At 52.9% G+C, this 17,655-nt stretch overlaps 1 protein-coding gene; it reads left to right on the top strand.

The window, feature by feature from the left end:
* Nucleotides 1–62: 62 nt before the first annotated feature.
* FFUJ_12008 (related to non-ribosomal peptide synthetase) lies at nucleotides 63–17,442 on the top strand (the record flags this gene model as incomplete). XM_023570970.1 has 3 exons in its annotated part: nucleotides 63–1,535; nucleotides 1,591–10,407; nucleotides 10,462–17,442. 3 exons carry the CDS (start codon nucleotides 63–65, stop codon nucleotides 17,440–17,442), a joined length of 17,271 nt encoding a protein of 5,756 aa, XP_023438002.1.
* Nucleotides 17,443–17,655: the final 213 nt, after the last annotated feature.

Genomic DNA, 17,655 nt, shown 5'->3' with positions numbered 1-17,655 from the left:
CGCAATCATTATACCCAATATACCCTTTCTCCAATAGTTTTCATTCTTTGCACTGCAGCACAATGGCTCACACCGACGCTATGCAGGATATCCTGCACCTTGAACTCGCCAATGCGCTGCACATCAGCACTGAGGAGTTGAACCTCGACCAATCATTCCTCGTGCAGGGTGGAGACTCCCTCTCGGCCGTTCAGTTCCTCAGTAAATGCCGTCTGCGTGGTATTCACATTGATATCGTGGATACAGTGCAGTGCAAGACGCTCGCTGAGCTTGTTGAACGCATCATCTCCAAGCATGAGAGCAATCCACACAATCTCATCCTCAATGATCGCATCGGGAACAGTGACACGAGCACGTCTTCATCAAGCTCTGACGATGCTGCTTCTGCTACGGGGTCTGATAGCACTGATGCTGTGCCCGATGCGCGGTTGAAGCAGCTTGCTCAGGATCCTGCGAGGCAGATTGAGAGTATCGGTCCTTGCTCGTCTATGCAGAATCGTATCCTTATCAGTCAGGCTGTTAACCCGGCTGCCTACCAATGTCGCTTTATTCTCAGGATCAAATCGAGTGTACCAGACTCTTTGACCGCTCCACATATCGCAAACGCTTGGCCTCGCATTGTTGCGCGCCATTCAAGTCTGCGAACTACATTTCTCGAGAGCGAGACTCGCCAGTCAACGTTTGACCAAGTTGTCTGGACAGAAGTCAACCCCAAAGTCACCATCCTCCACGACGAAGCCCAAGTCAAAGCCGACGGAATGCTGAACGCTTTTGAGAGCGGAAGTGTTCCCCATCACATGTACATCTACGCCGCATCCTCCTCAGAACTCATCCTTCGACTTGAAGTCTCACACGCCGTCATCGACGGCCGCTCTGCAGATGTTCTCCTCTACGATCTCTGCGCAGCATACGAGAACCAACTCCCCGACACAAAAGCCATGCCTTATACAGACTTTGTGCGCATGGAGGAGGAGAGTTTCCAAGACGTTGAGCGCATTGCGGATTATTGGCAGAATTACCTACGTGATGCAGAGGAGACGTATCTTGCAAGCGGTAACAAGCCAAAAGCTGGTCTTCACACGCTTCAAGATCGTGTTGACATTCCTGCTGACGAAGCTCGTCGCTTCTGCGATGCTTACGGTGTTACCCTCGTTAGTGTCTGTCAAGTCGCTTGGAGTATTGTTCTTCGGCTCTTCGCCATGAAAGACGACGTCACCTTTTCCTATGTCAATTCTGGTAGACAGACTGATCTGCCTGGAATTGACGGAGCGATCGGTCTTTTCATCAGCAGTTTGCTACTGCGGGTCAAGTTCAAAGACGACCCTACAGTCCTGGACATGCTCAAGACTGTTACAGACGATGTCTTCAGAGGAATGGCACACGACAAGGTCCCGTTGATGGCAAAGGGAGCTAAGCTTCCTACGAGCCACAAATGGGGAAACTCGATTCTTTCGTTCCGAAAGGAGTGGAAGCCCAAGTCTACTGGGCACAAAGAGCTTGAGATGAGCTTCCTACGAGGAGTCAGCCCTACAGACGTAAGTTCTCTACCTTAGATACTTCATTCTGCGGCGATATGCTAACATGCGATAGTATGATCACTCTATCAATGTCGAGATCGGCGAAGGTGGTATCGCAGTTGACTACGACATCTGGACATCAACGACCTCCCAAGCAGACGCCGCCAAGATGCTCAACTGCTTCCTCGAAGCAATCCGCTTCATCGTTGCCAACCCATCCGCCAAGGTTAATTCCTTCGATGGCATCTCCTCCAAAGACGCCCAGCATCTGCGCGAGGTCAATGGCGAAGGCCGAAAGCCCGTTGCTTCGTGTATACACACGCTCGTTCAAGAGGTTACAGACCGTCAGCCTGATGCGATGGCGGTGTATGCTTGGGACGGAACTATGACGTACCGAGAACTTGATGCTGCCGCGAGTAGCCTTGCAGAGCGCCTTATGGAGATGGACATTGGACCAGAGGTTATGGTGGGCATTTGTATGGATAAGTCGCGGTGGGCGACTGTCTCTATGCTCGCCGTTCTAAAATCCGGCGGAATCGTTCTCCCCCTCGGCGCAGACCAACCACTCTCGCGCCTCCAAACCATCCTCTCCGATACAAAAGCCCCCATCATCCTCGTTGACAACGCTCAGCTCAATCGCCTCAAGGACCTAGGTCCTCAACAACTCATCGAAGTCAACGAAGCGCTCTTCCAGACTCTCCCACCAGCTTCTCGCTCGGCTTGTACCACTGTTTCTACAGACAACGCTGCTTGGGTCGTCTACACGTCCGGCAGCACAGGCACACCAAAGGGTGTCGTTCTTCAACACTCTGCGCTCTGTACGAGCATTACATCGCATGGAAATGCCTTTGGCGTCAAGGGTGCGCGCGTGCTTCAATTCGCTTCTCATACGTTTGACGTGACGATCCAAGAGGTCTTTACGACGTTGTGTATGGGAGGCTGCGTCTGCGTGCCATCAGAAGATGATCGCGTCAACCATCTCCAATCCTTCATCTCTTCCGCCAAAGTGGACTTCCTCTCGCTGACGTCTACTGTCGCCGGTCTTCTCGACCCCTCCCAACTTCCACTGATAAAGACCGTGATCCTCATGGGAGAACCTGTCAAGCCCGCTGTTCTCGATCTCTGGAAAGACCAAGCCTCCGTTCTCGAATCCTACGCCCCATCTGAGTGCAGTATCTACGCTACTGTATCCCCCCAGCCAATGAAGCACATCTCTCAGGTCTCTGTTCTCGGAATCCCGCTCGCGAGTTGTTTCTGGGTCGTCGATCCCAAGAACTACAATCGTCTGTGTCCGATTGGCGCACCGGGAGAACTCCTCATTGAAGGCCCGCTTCTTGCTAGGGGGTATTTGAACGATGAGGTCAAGACGAACAAGTCGTTCATTGTCGATCCCGAGTTTGTGGGCAAGTATGACCTTGGGAGGAATAGACGGATGTATAAGACGGGTGATTTGGTGAGGCAGAATGATGATGGGTCTTATACGACGCTGGGCCGACAGGATACGCAGATCAAGATCCGTGGACAGAGAGTTGAGGTTGACGAGATTGAATATCACATCACTCGTCATCCTTCTTCTATCCAGGCTGTTGTTCTGTACGTCCACGGTCAGCTTGTCGCCGCCTTCAGTCTTCCTAGCGATGGTGCTACCTACAGTGGTGCAGCGTTGGATGGAGAGAATGCCGTTGACAAACCAGCTGCTATGCTCGTCGCTTCAGAAGTTCAGCTTTACCTGTCTCAGTATGTTCCTGACTACATGATTCCTCGACTCTGGATCCCCATGGCAAGCTTACCCATCAACTCATCCGGCAAAGCTGATCGACGTCGCATTTCCGAGTGGATCAAGAACCTGGACCTCTCTTCCTACTCTGACCTCGAGCACCAAGTCGAAGACGGTCTCCACGTATCATCCACGGAGAGACAGCTGCGCGAGATCTGGAGCAACGTCTTGAACAAGCCCATCAATCACATCAGTTACCGTCGTTCATTCCTCTCCCTCGGCGGCGACTCCATCACAGCGATGCAAGTCGTTTCAGCCTGTCGCAAGCAAGGCCTCATCGTAACCGTGCGACAAATCCTGCAGAGCCCAGCTATCTCCGAGCTTGCACTACGAGTCAAAGAGGCAAGCGACACGATAGGCGATGAGCAACTCCCCATTGAGATCCCCGATGAGCCCTTTGACCTCTCACCCGCGCAGAAGATGTTCTTCCAAGACATTGCGCCTTCGGGTCTTCGAGCAGATGGACCTCATCGCTTCAATCAGAGCGTCTGCTTCCGCATTCCTCAGGATGTTGCGGCGAATACTGTCGCTCGTGCGATTGAGGCCATTGTCACCAAGCATGCTATGCTTCGTGCGCGCTTCCAGACTGATCAAGACAGTCAGAGCTGGCAGCAGCGCGTTGAGAAGCAGATCATGGGATCTTACCGCTTCCAAACGCACAAGGTCAGTGATGACGCCACGACAGAGGATATTATCCGTCACTCGCAGGGATCTTTGGATCTTGAGTACGGACCTGTTTTCGCCGTCGATGTCTTCGAGATGGATGATGCTCAGCTGGTCAATCTGACTGCACACCATCTTGTGATTGATCTCATGTCTTGGAGAATCCTCGCAGCTGATCTTGAGCATTTCCTGCGCTTCGAGACACTGCAGCCTTCTCTGTCGCTGCCTTTCCCTACTTGGTCCAAGGCTCTTATGAACCAGGCCAAGACTGTTGCTGCGCATGAAGACACGACGGTTGGTACTTGGTCGTACTGGGGTCTTGCGCCTGGCTCTTTTGTTCGCGAAGACCAGGTCGTTGAGACTATAGCTATTGGCGCAGACACCAGCGCTCAACTGCTGGGTCCCGCGAATGAGTCGCTGCAGACAGGTGTTACGGATATTCTTCTCGCTGCTCTGCATCAGTCATTTGCGGAAGTCTTTGCCGACAGATCAGCACCGACTATCCACGTTGAGGGCCATGGCAGAGATGCTGGCGGTGATGTATCTGAGACAGTCGGTTGGTTCACCACCGTAACTCCCCTCAAAGTCACAGACACCAGCACTGGCTTCATCCCCATCATTCAACAAGTCAAAGACTTCCGCAAACTCAACGCCGATACCACCGCCCTCGAGTTCGCAGCCAAGTACAACACCACCAACACATCTTCTCAGGGCCTCATTGAGATCCTCTTCAACTACCACGGCCAATTCCAACAACTTGATCGCGCAGACGGTCTTCTCAGCATTCACAAGCTCCACCCATCCGAGACTTCAATCGGCGACAAAGTGCGACAACAAGCAGCCATCACAATTGAAGTCTCCGTCGAATCTGGGCGTGTTTGTATCAGTGTAGGTTTCAGCCGTCGCACGCCAAAGGGCGATGATGTGCGACGATGGGTACAGCGCTATGGAGAGGTTATCGCCTCTGCGGTAAGTGAACTAATGAGTACAGAACGAACGGCCACGGCGAGTGATTACCCGCTTTCGCATCTGAGCAACACCGACCTCGTTGCGCTGAAGAAGCATATTCTTGAACCGACTAACATTGCGTGGGATGCTGTTGAGGATATCCTGCCTTGCTCGTCTACGCAGCAGGGTATCTTCATCAGTCAGTTGAAGTCGCCTACTACATACCGATTGAGACAGACATGTCGCGTCATACCCGCCGCCTCTGAGGGTGTTGATGTCAAGAGACTTGGAGATGCCTGGCGACAAGTCGTCAGCAATCACTCCATCATGCGCACCATCTTCACCATGATCCCTTTCAACGATCGTTTCTACCAAGTCGTTCTCAAGTCCGTTGAGCCCGACATCCGCTTCGTCACCTGCTCTTCTGAGGAGGATGTGCACGAATGCATTGCAAGCCATGCGATGATGGAAGATCATCTCGGGCGACCGTCCCATCGCTTCTTGGTCATCGCAACAGAAGATGGCCATGTCTACGGACACTTTGAGATCAGCCATGCACTCGTTGACGCATCATCTGTTCAACTCCTCGTTAACACCCTTCTACAAGCTTACGAGGGCGCTGCAAACATTTCTGGCTCTGACTACGGCACTTACATTTCGTTCTTGGAACAGGGCTCCGAGGAAGATGACCTGCGCTACTGGGAGAAGCGCCTTGCTACTGTTGAGCCATGTCAACTCCAACTCGGCGAGGATCTCACCACCTCTGAAGAAGACGCGGGTCATTCTGTGTCTACCTCAATGCAGGACATGACGACCCTCCAGAAGCTCTGCCAATCCAACAACATCACCCCCGCCAACGTCCTCCAACTTGCCTGGGCTCTCGTCCTTTCCTCCCGCACACAGCTCGATGAGGTCTGTTTCGGCTATCTCTCCAGTGGACGTGACATTCCCATTGACGGGGCAGATACCCTCGTTGGACCGATGATCAACATGATCGTGTGCAACATTGCGCTGGACTATTCCCAAAGCTGTGTTGATGCGATGAAGGATATACAGAATCGCTTCCTTGATAGCTTTGAGCATCAACGCGTTTCGTTGGCTACCATTCAGCATTCATTGTCGAGTTCCCAGCAATCCCTCCTCAACACGACTGTGTCTTACGTTCGTTCTCCCAATCTGAGCGGAGGAGCACGCAATATTCAGTCCATTCGTTTGGAGAGGATCGCAGCTGATGAGTCTACCGAGTATGACTTCAATCTCAGCATGTTAGAGACTGAGAACGGCATGGACATCGCACTGCAGTACCTCCCCGGCGCCGCCTCCACAAAGACAGCTCAGCGTCTTCTCAATCATCTCAAGCATGTTGTGCAGGTCCTCAGCACCAGCGAGACTACCTCTTTCCTCGGCGATCTTGACCTAGTCCCCGCAGAAGATAAGCAGCTAATCACCGCTATCAACCACGAAGCCCCCAAGTCTCTTGACTCCTGCGTCCATCTCCTCGTCCAGGAAATGACCAACCGCCAACCCAACGCCGTCGCCTTCCACGCATGGGACGGTTCAATGACCTATCGCGAACTCGACCTCGCCGCCAGCACTCTAGCCAAGCATCTCGTGACAAACCTCAACGTTGGTCCGGAGGTCATGGTCGGTATCTGCATGGACAAGTCCATCTGGGCAGCTATGTCAATGCTCGCAGTCCTCAAAGCAGGCGGTGTCGTTCTACCCTTAGGAGTCCAACAGCCTCTTTCTCGACTTCAGACTATTCTCAAGGATACACAGGCTTCTGTTATCCTCGTTGACGCGAAGCAGAAGGCTCGTCTGGCTGGTGTTGACTCAGAGCTCATTGAGATCAATCGCCAGTTCATGGATGGTCTCGTTCCTGCTGAATTTGGGTTCTCTAATCCTGCCGTGCAGCCTGATAATGCAGCTTGGGTCGTGTACACTTCTGGAAGCACTGGTGTGCCGAAGGGCGTTGTGTTGCAACACTATGCGCTGTGTACCAGCATGCGATCTCACGGCGCGGCTTTCAGCCTTGTCCCTTCGTCTCGTGTCCTGCAATTTGCGGCGTACACTTTCGATGTTACTATACAAGAGACTTTTACAACACTTTACTACGGAGGTTGTGTGTGTATACCATCAGAGGAGGAGCGTCTCAATGACCTGGAGGGATGCATCGTGTCAATGGACGTCAACTTCGTCTCCCTCACCTCAACAGTCGCTGGCTTGTTATCGCCATCTAAGATGCCGCTGGTCAAGACCCTCATCCTTATCGGTGAGCCAGTCAAGCCTTCAGTATTGGATCTCTGGATGCCACAGGCAGCATGCTTGGATGCATACGGACCATCCGAGTGCAGCATCCAAAGCGCCATCTCCCACGAACCAATGACGGATCGTCGCCAGGCCATGATCTTGGGTACACCATTAGAGTCCTGCCGCTTCTGGGTCGTTGACTATCGCGACTACAACAAGCTGTGTCCTGTCGGCGTACCAGGTGAACTCCTTATTGAAGGTCCTCATCTCGCGCGTGAGTATCTCAACGACACCGCCAAGACCGCCAACTCCTTCATCACAGACCCTACCTTCCTCACCGATCTTGGTATTGAGTCCACTGGTCGTCGTATGTATCGCGCTGGTGACTTGGTGCGACAGAACGACGATGGTACATACTCCAACCTGGGCCGACGTGACCAACAGATCAAGATTCGCGGCAAGCGTGTTGAAGTCGGCGAGATCGAGTATCACATCTCTCGTCATTCCTCCGGCATTCGCGCCTGTGTCATCTTTACTACCAGAGGATCTACTGATGGACAGCTCGTCACTGCATTCAGCGTTCCTCACGACGATAAGGCTGCGCACGATGAGACAGCGTACAACGGCATCGCAGGCCGTGATGGAATCGACACGACAGCTGCTCTACTCCTCGCATCCGAGATCCAGATGTATCTGTCCCAACACATCCCCGACTACATGATTCCCCGTCTTTGGATCCCAATGACTACCCTTCCCATCAACTCCTCCGGCAAAGCTGATCGCCGAGCTGTCACCGAGTGGATCAACAGTCTCAGCCCGACAGAGCTCGCCTCATACTCTGAACTCGAAAGCGCTGCCGAAGAAGCGAATCTCAATGTCACACCCACTGAACAGAAGCTTCGCGAGATCTGGAGCTCAGTTCTCAACGTCCCGAACGTCAGCTACAGACGATCATTCATGTCTTTGGGCGGTGACTCCATCACCGCTATGCAAGTCGTCTCTGCATGCCGTGAGATTGGGCTGGTTGTTACCGTTCGCGACATTCTTCAGAGTCCAGCTATTTCTGACCTTGCGACACGCGTCAAGGCTAGTGATGGTGAGGTATTCTCTGCTGAGATCCCAGACGGGCCTTTTGAGCTGTCGCCTGCTCAGAAGATGTTCTTTGAAGACATTGCGCCTACTGGACTCGTCTCGGAAGGATCTTACCGGTTCAACCAGAGCGTTTGCTTCCGCCTTCAATCTGAGGGAGGCATCAGCGATGAAGCTGTCGCTAAGGCTATTGAGGCTGTTGTGACAAAGCATGCTATGCTCCGCTCACGCTTCGTATCTCAAGAGCATGGATACCAGCAGTGGATTGAGAAGCACGTCCCAGGTTCATACAGGTTCAAGTATCACAACGCCGCCGATGATACCGCCGTGCAAGCGATTATGCTCGAGTCACAGAGCACCCTCGACCTCGAACACGGCCCTGTCTTTGCAGCTGAGCTCATCCAAACGCAAGATCGCCAGCTGCTCTTCCTGACCGCTCATCATCTCGTCATTGATCTCATGTCATGGCGAATCATCGCCAAGGACTTGGAACAGATTCTTCAGAGTGGTTCCATGGTTACGTCGCAGTCTCTTCCATTCCCGACATGGAGCAACGCCGTGCTCCAGCAGGCCAAGCCAATCGATCCTGTTGCTGATGCTGACGGTACGTCTTCGTGGTCTTACTGGGGTCTTCAGCCTGGAGAGTACATCACAGAAGATCAGGTGTTTGAGACTGTTCAATTGGATGAGCATATCACTTCTCAACTTCTTGGTCCCGCCAACGAACCTCTACGCTCTGGTGTCGCAGATATCCTCCTCGCCGCCTTATCAACTTCTTTCCGCCACTCTTTCACCGATCGCACGGGTCCATCAATCTTCATCGAAGGCCACGGCCGCGACACTCAAGCTCTGGACATCAACTATGATCTCTCCGACACAGTGGGTTGGTTCACAACCGTCACGCCTCTCAACCTCTCCGATGACACCAACTTGGTCTCCACCCTACGCCAAGTCAAGGATCTTCGCAAACTCAGCTCAGGTCGTGAAGTTCTCGACTTTGCAGCCCATCGCTCCAGACCTATTGAAGTCCTCTTCAATTACCACGGTCAATTCCAGCAACTCCAGCGCTCAGACGGTCTTCTCACTCTCGACAAGCTTCATCAGTCTGTGGGACAACTCGATGCTTCTGTTGGTGGGAAAGTCCATCAACATGCCGCTCTCAGCGTTGAAGTGTCAATTGACGATGCGGGCAAGACACATCTCATGGTTGGCTACCCTCGAAACAGTCCCAAGAGTCAGGCCATTCGTGATTGGCTTGGAGAGTATGCCCATGCGATTACGAAGGGTGTTCAGGAGCTTGCGGTCGCTGAGCCAATGTGCACGATCAGTGACTTCCCTCTTGCTCAACTGACCAACGACGATCTCGACACGCTGTATCAGCACTGTCTCACGCCAGGTTCCCTCTCGTGGGCCAACGTCGAGAATGTTCTTCCTTGTTCGCCGATCCAACAAGGTATCCTTCTCAGTCAACTCAGAGCACCCTCCCGATACCGCCTCAAGCAGACATGTCGCATTCTCCCTGCCGATCCTTCATCACCTGTCGACGTTTCGCGACTCGCCAATGCCTGGCGACAAGTCGTTGGACAGCATTCCATCATGCGAACCATCTTCACTGGCGCATTATCGCACCACGACCGCTTCTACCAGGTCGTTCTCAAGGCGCTGGAAGCTGATATCCAGATCATCGAGCCATGTTCCAGCGACGAGGAAGTCCAGCGGTTCATCAAACACCACGCCCTCCTTCACGACCCCGTTGGGCGTCCTTCGCACCGTTTCCTCGTCATTCCTACCGCCGATGGACATGTTTTCGGTCATTTCGAGATCAGCCACGCTCTCGTCGATGCTTCTTCCGTTCAGCTGCTCGTGAACGACCTACTTGAGGCCTACGAGTCTCTTTCCCCCACCAAGACATCAATCTCTCTATCTCGCAGCTCGGATTATAGCAGCTACGTCTCCTTCCTTGAGCAACACCGACACTCTGAACAAGAAGACCTCCAATACTGGAAAGATCTTCTCGAGACTGCTGAGCCATGCCATCTCCAACTCGGCCATCAGCAACACGACACTTCGGAAATGGAAATAGGCCACGCTGTTACAGCTCATATTCCCGATGTCTCTGTCCTTCGTGACATGTGTCGCAATTACAACGTCACTGCTGCAAACGTAGCTCAATTAGCTTGGGCTTTGGTGCTAGCTTCACGCGTGGAATTGAACCAGATTTGCTTCGGATATCTTTCCAGCGGTCGTGACATTCCCATCGATGGTGTTGAGAGACTCGTGGGACCTATGATCAACATGATGATCTGTTATGTCCAATTGGACTACACCTCTACCACCGTTGATGTCATCCGACAAATCCAAGACCGATTCTTCAAAGGGTTTGATCATCAGCGTGCTTCTCTGGCCTCAATCCAGCACTCTCTCCAAGGAACACAACAGCAAACGCTCTTCAACACCACCGTTTCATACACCCGCGCGCTAAACATGGACGGTGCCACAGAGAACAACTCTATCAAGCTTGAGCGTGCATCAGCCGATGAATCAACGGAGTACGACTTCAACCTGAGCATTCTCGAGAATGACCAGAGTCTCGATCTTGTTCTTCAATACATCCCCGGCGTCGCAAGCCACGAAGTCGCGCAGCGTCTGCTCAACCAGCTAAAGCACGTCATCCAGGCCCTCAGCCACCACACGACCTCCACCCTCGCGGATCTAGACCTCGTCCCAACAGAGGAGAAACAGGCTATCGTCGCTAAGAACAGAGATGTCCCAGCTCCCGTCGCTTCAACCATCCACGCTTTATTCCACGAGGTTTACGAGCGTCGACCAGATGAGATGGCCGTCTACGCGTGGGACGGCATCATGACCTTCCGAGAGTTGGAAGTCACTGCTGGCAATCTCGCCGGCTATCTCATGGATCTAGGTGTCGGACCTGAGATCATGGTTGGTATATGCATGGATAAGTCCCGCTGGGCTGTAGTCGCCATGTTAGCCGTGCTCAAAGCAGGTGGTGTTGTGCTACCCATGGGCGTGCAGCAGCCGTTGCCCAGAGTGCAAACCATCATCACCGATACCAAAGCCCCAATCATCTTAGTCGATGACAAACAACTCGAGCGTCTTGCAGAAACAGGTCCCCGTCTCATCAAAGTCGACGCCGCACTTCAAGAAACTCTTAACCCCAGCAGAGCGGTCTGCTCTACCGTCACCACCGACAACGCCGCTTGGGTAGTCTACACGTCCGGGAGTACAGGAACACCCAAGGGCGTCGTTCTTCAGCACTCAGCTCTGTGCTCTAGCATCCGCTCCCACGGCGACGCGTTTGGAGTGCGCGATGGATCGAGGGTTCTTCAATTCGCGTCGCATACCTTTGACGTCACCATTCAAGAGGTGTTCACAACGCTCTGCCAGGGCGGGTGTACTTGTATTCCCTCCGAAGACGAGCGCATCAATCACTTACAGGCCTTCATCGCCAAAGCAGAGGTCAACTTCTTGTCTCTCACCTCAACAGTCGCAGGCCTGTTGGACCCTGCGCAGCTCCCCCTCGTCAAAACAGTCATTCTCATGGGAGAGCCCGTCAAGCCAGCAGTCATGGACCTGTGGAAAGACCAAGCTATCGTGTTGGAGTCATATGCACCGTCAGAATGTTCCATCTACGCAACCGTTTCCCCAAGGCCTATGAGGCACATCAGTCAAGTTCCCGTGCTGGGTGTCCCACTCGCCAGCTGCTTCTGGGTCGTCGATCCAAAGGACTTTAACCGCCTTGTGCCCATCGGTGCGCCTGGCGAGCTACTTATCGAGGGACCACTCTTAGCACGCGGGTATCTCGGCGACGAAGTCAAGACGGCGAAATCATTCCTGATTGACCCTGACTTCACCAAGCATCATGGTCTTCAGCCTGGAAGAAGGATGTACCGAACAGGCGATCTTGTCCGACAGAATAGCGATGGTTCGTACACAACACTTGGACGCAGAGACACGCAAATCAAGATCCGTGGCCAACGTGTTGAATTTGGCGAGATCGAATATTGGGTTGTGCGCTCAGCGCCTGAGATCTCACAAGCCGCTGTTATGCTTCTCGATGGTCCTGCTGGTCAATCTTCAGTGCTGGCTGTAGCGCTAGAAATTGCCGATGGCGGGGAAAACAGCGCTGTGGATAATAATCTACAGGGCTTGTCGCAGGCTGATTTACTGGAGCCTACTATCGCCATGCGAGAGTCATTTGAGGAAGTCCGAGGACATCTCATTTCTGTTCTGCCGCGATACATGGTCCCTGATATCTTCATCCCCATGTCCCGATTGCCTCTCAACTCTTCAGGAAAACTTGATCGCCGAGCGATTGACTTGTTCTTGAAGGGTATGAAATCAGAAGAGCTAGACATTTACCGCCCCAATGCAGCAGCTAAAGCAGATGTATCTACCGAGACTGAACGACAGCTCCAGCAGCTCTGGGCCAGCGTTCTCGGAAGACCAGCCAACACCGTCGGAGCCAAGGACAGCTTCTTCCATCTCGGCGGCGACTCCATTACCGCGATGCGACTCGTCGAGGCATCGCGCAGCACAAACATGCTCCTCCGCGTCGCCGACGTCTTCGAACACCCTCGTCTTTCCGAACTCGCCAGCATTCTTGACTCGCGAATGGTCGCGGGCCACGACCAATCATCGCTAGCGTCAATCCCGGCGCCATTTTCTCTCTGGCCCGAACACGGCGCCGAGAAAGAAGTGGGTCTCCATGCCGAGATTGCGGAGCGGTGCGGAGTCATGGCCGAGCAGATTGAGGATGTTTACCCGTGCACGCCGCTTCAAGAGGGATTGCTGATTGCGACTGCTCGGCAACCGACGGCGTATATCAGTCGAAGAATCTTTTCTTTGAGTGATGAGATCAATGTGGCGAGACTACAGGCTGCTTGGCAGAAGATGGCTGAAGCGGCGCCTGTTTTGCGAACCCGTATCCTACTGGGTCTTGCGTCCGGCTCAGTACAAGTTGTTGTCAACGAACCACTTGAGTGGCACACTGCCTCTTCGCTCGAAGAGTACATCGACCACGATAGTGCATTGAGCATGACCGAAGGCAAACCTCTTATGCGCTTCGGTATCATCGAGTCTAATCGTGAACGTCTTCTCGTCTGGACAGCTCACCACAGCGTGTACGACGGCTGGAGCTTGACAATGATGTATCGCCAAGTCTCCAACATGTACTGGCACGACGCGACACCACTCTCAGCACCATACACGCCTTTCATCGCCTATCTCGGCCAAGCCGATGCTACGCAAGCAGCGAGCTATTGGCGTGAGCAGCTTCAGGGTAACCCAACTGCATTCCCTGCTCTGCCCTCCGTGCGATACCAGCCTCAGCCGCGACAGAAACTCGTACAGAGTCTTGACTTTGTAAGAAATGGAAAGCCTGAGGTTTCGCTGTCAAATCTGTTGCGTGCTGCTTGGGCGCTTATGATTGCGCGGTATTCCGGTAGCAATGATGTTGTGTTTGCGGTTACGCTGTCTGGAAGAAATGCGCCTGTGCATGGGATTACTGAGATGCTGGCGCCAACTATCACCACCGTTCCTGTGAGGATGCGCATCAATTCATCCACTGACGTTCGAGATTTCCTTGAGACCGTGCAGCAACAGGCCACGGAAATGATCCCATTCGAGCACACTGGCCTCCAACGCATTGCTGAGCTTGTCCCCGATTCTGCCGCTGCCCTGGACATGCAGCACCTCTTTGTCGTCCAGCCAGCTGCAGATAGCGACGATGCATCAGCCGAGTTCCCTGGTCTTGTGCACCGACAGGACATGTCCGAGCAATTCGATGACTATGCGCTCACCGTAGAGTGCAGCATCGGATCAAAGGGCATCTCAATTGAGTCACGATTCGACGACGCTGTCATTTCAACAGCCCAGATGCAGCGCATGCTGCAGTCCTTTGCTCATATTGCCAATCAATTGGAGCAAGCTGAGAGTGCGCCTAAAGGCACGAATCTCTCCGACATGGACACTCTGAGCCCTCAAGACCTGGACCGCATTCTCTCTGTCAACAGCGGTCCCATCCCCAGCGTCGATCGCTGCGTCCATGACCTCATCTTCGACATGGTGTCCCACCAACCCGACGCAACAGCCATAAGCGCATGGGACGGCACCCTCACCTATAAGCAACTCAAGCATCTCTCTGGTAAACTCTCCGACCATCTTGTCAGTCTCGGCGTTCGTCATGGTACCAGCGTTGGCGTCTGCATGGATAAGTCCCAGTGGGCTGCTGTTTCAATGCTCGCCATCTTACGCGCCGGCGGTGTCGTCGTTCCACTAGGAGTCCAACTCCCTCTTGGACGTATTAAGCTCATTGTCGATGATGCGAAGGTCAGTGTTGTACTGGCTGATAAGAAGCAAACTGAACGACTGGCTGGTTTGGGCCCCGAGATGTTTACTGTTGATGAGTCGCTGCGCAAGAGAGTCTCTTTCAGTGATGTTGGCATCCCAGATAAATGGTATACTCGCGTCACCGAAATCAACGTCAATCAACCAGCCTGGATCGTGTATACCTCCGGCAGCACAGGTACACCAAAGGGCGTGGTTCTTACCCATGCCGGTATCTCGTCTAGTCTGGACAGTCAGAAGAAGGTCTTTGGTCTCAGCAAGATGTCACGAGTGCTTCAATTCGCAGCACATACCTTTGATGCTGCTATTCAAGAGATCTTCACCACTCTGTCTGCTGGAGGAATTGTCTGTGTGCCCTCTGAGGATGAGAGGATGAGCGATCTGCAGCATTTCATCATTGAAAGGGCTGTCAACTTCCTGTCTATCACACCCACGGTTGCTGAGCTTCTCAAACCGTCGCAGCTACCAAACGTCAACACGGTCGTCTTGCTTGGTGAACCTGTCAAGCCATCAGTCCTCGACTTGTGGATGGACCACCACGCAGACATTCTTGGTGGATACGGCCCAACCGAATGCTCCATCTACGCCATCGTGTCAGCGACCCCATTCACGGACAGGAAGCAGGCCAACATACTCGGCTCTCCTCTACCAAGCTGTCGTGTTTGGGTCGTTGATCCCGATAACTACGACAACCTATGCCCAATTGGTGCCCCGGGTGAACTTCTCATTGAAGGTCCTCAGGTCTCGCAGGGCTATCTGAATGATGCAGCCAAAACAGATGGCGCGTTCATCGCAGACCCTGGCTTTACAGCGCGTTACGGCTTGGGCAGCGGACATCGCATGTACCGTACTGGTGACTTGGTTCAGCAGAACGACGATGGGACATACACCAACCTCGGTCGTCGGGATACGCAGGTCAAGATTCGCGGTCAGAGAATTGAGTTGGGAGAGATTGAGTACTCAGTGGTGCAATCATCAGAGGATATTAGATCAGCTGCGGCTGTGTTTGTTAAGAGGGAAGATAGACCTACGATTGCAGTAGCGGTGGAAGTTGGAGGGGAGCAGGTTGGAAATGGAGTGTTGGCTCCCTCAGAGACGCTGCGAAAGGCGTCGGAGGAGATGCGCTTCAAGCTCGCTGAGGTGTTGCCTCAGTACATGATTCCCGATTTCTTCATCCCTATGGGCAAGTTGCCAGTGAACTCATCAGGCAAGCTTGACCGTCGGGCAATCACTGTGGTTTTGGAGGACATGGACGATGGAAAATTGGAGGAGTATCGCCTTACCACAGGCTTTCAATCAGTTCCTGTCTCGACAAACATGGAGAAGCAACTTCAGCAGCTCTGGAGTCAGGTCCTTCGACGTCCTGCGGAGTCAATCGGCGCAAGCGACAACTTCTTCCATCTCAACGGAGATTCACTTGCTGCTATTCAGCTCGTCGCAGCAGCAAGAGCAGTTGATCTCAAGATGACCGTCGCTCAGGTCTTCCAGAGCCCTGTCTTGAGAGATCTTGCTGCACATGTCGAGCAAGTTACACACTTACACGACGCAACAAGTCATCATGTTGAGGGAGTCGACCAGTCAACCCAAGAAGCAATCAAGGCTTCACTTCCCAGCACCTTTGACGTCGAAAAGATTCTCGAGACAACCGAGTTTCAATCCCTTGTTCTGCATGAACATACACAAGGTCGATGGCTCATGCACACAACAATCACATACAACCAAAAAGTTGATAAGCAGCGCGTCCACACAGCGCTACAAACCACAGTCGATAAGAACGAAATCCTCCGAACAGTCTTCACCCAGCACGGCGGAAAGTCCTACCAAGCCATCCTCAACAACTTCACCGTCCCCTTCCACGGACACACTACATCCACGGACCTATCCACTTTCTGCAAAGACCTCATTGAAGAAGACCAGAAGAAACATCTTGAGCTTCACGAACCCCCCTTCAAGACATGGTTCGTTCAAGGCGAGCACAAAGATAGTCTCGTAATTAGAATCTCCCACGCGCAGTATGATGGCATGTCGCTGCCGATCTTCTTCCAGCAGCTTCAGGCGTGGGGTGAGGCAGAAGTTGAGGTTGAGGCCCCGCGACAGATGTCATATTACATTGATGAGCTGAGGGCACTTGATACCAAGCCCGCGATGAAGTTCTGGGGTGATTTACTGGAGGGTTCGAGTATGATTGGTCTACCTGGTGTTTCGCAGACGAGAAAGGCTATGACGGGCTCTTATATCGTCAAGACGGTGCCATCTCCAAAGGTTGAAGGGTCAGGACTCACGGTGTCATCGTACCTCAAGGCCGCTTGGGCAATGGTCCTCGGCAAAGCAACCGGAACATCCGACGTTGTCTTTGCGCATCTTGTCTCCGGCCGCTCTCTACCCATCGACGACATCGAAAAGGTCAACGGTCCATGCGTCAACCTCATCCCCATCCGCGTCAACACCGCTCAACCCCAAGCTACCATTCTTCACCAAGTCCACCAGCAGCACATCTCGGCTTTACCTCACGAACATCTCGGCTGGGAGACCATATTCCGACAGTGCAAAAACTGGAACACACCGACAAACCAAATCCCTCGCTTCTCTTCCATTCTGCAGTACCAGAATCTGCCTGAGGCTCAGAAGAGCTTTGACATGCATGGTGCGGAGTGTAGTGTTGACTACACTGTTGTGCCACCTAATGTTACGGATGTTTGGGTCACGGTTGAACCCAAGGGTAGTGAGATGAGTATTGTGGCGGGATACTCGGAGGATGTTGTTGCTTCGGAGGTGGTGGAGGGATTGATGGAGGATCTTTGTGAGGTGTTGAAGAGCATTGAGGCTTGAGATTGATAGTGCACGATTTTCATAACGTTAGTTCTTTTGGGAATCTCGGATGCTGGAGTTTGGAGTTCGGAGTTATCTTTGATGCTGTTCCTTGAGTTTAAAATTTGGATTAGTTAGGCTTTCATAGAAAACATCTCTATTTCTTCTGTTGAACCTTACACTTTCAGTCATATTCCATCTCCATTTTTGCAGTGCCTTGCTGAAAGCGCATTG

This window comes from Fusarium fujikuroi, chromosome FFUJ_chr11 (assembly GCF_900079805.1).
Source record: "Fusarium fujikuroi IMI 58289 draft genome, chromosome FFUJ_chr11".
NCBI lineage: Eukaryota > Fungi > Ascomycota > Sordariomycetes > Hypocreales > Nectriaceae > Fusarium > Fusarium fujikuroi.
This window is presented reverse-complemented; position numbering and strand designations above follow the sequence as displayed.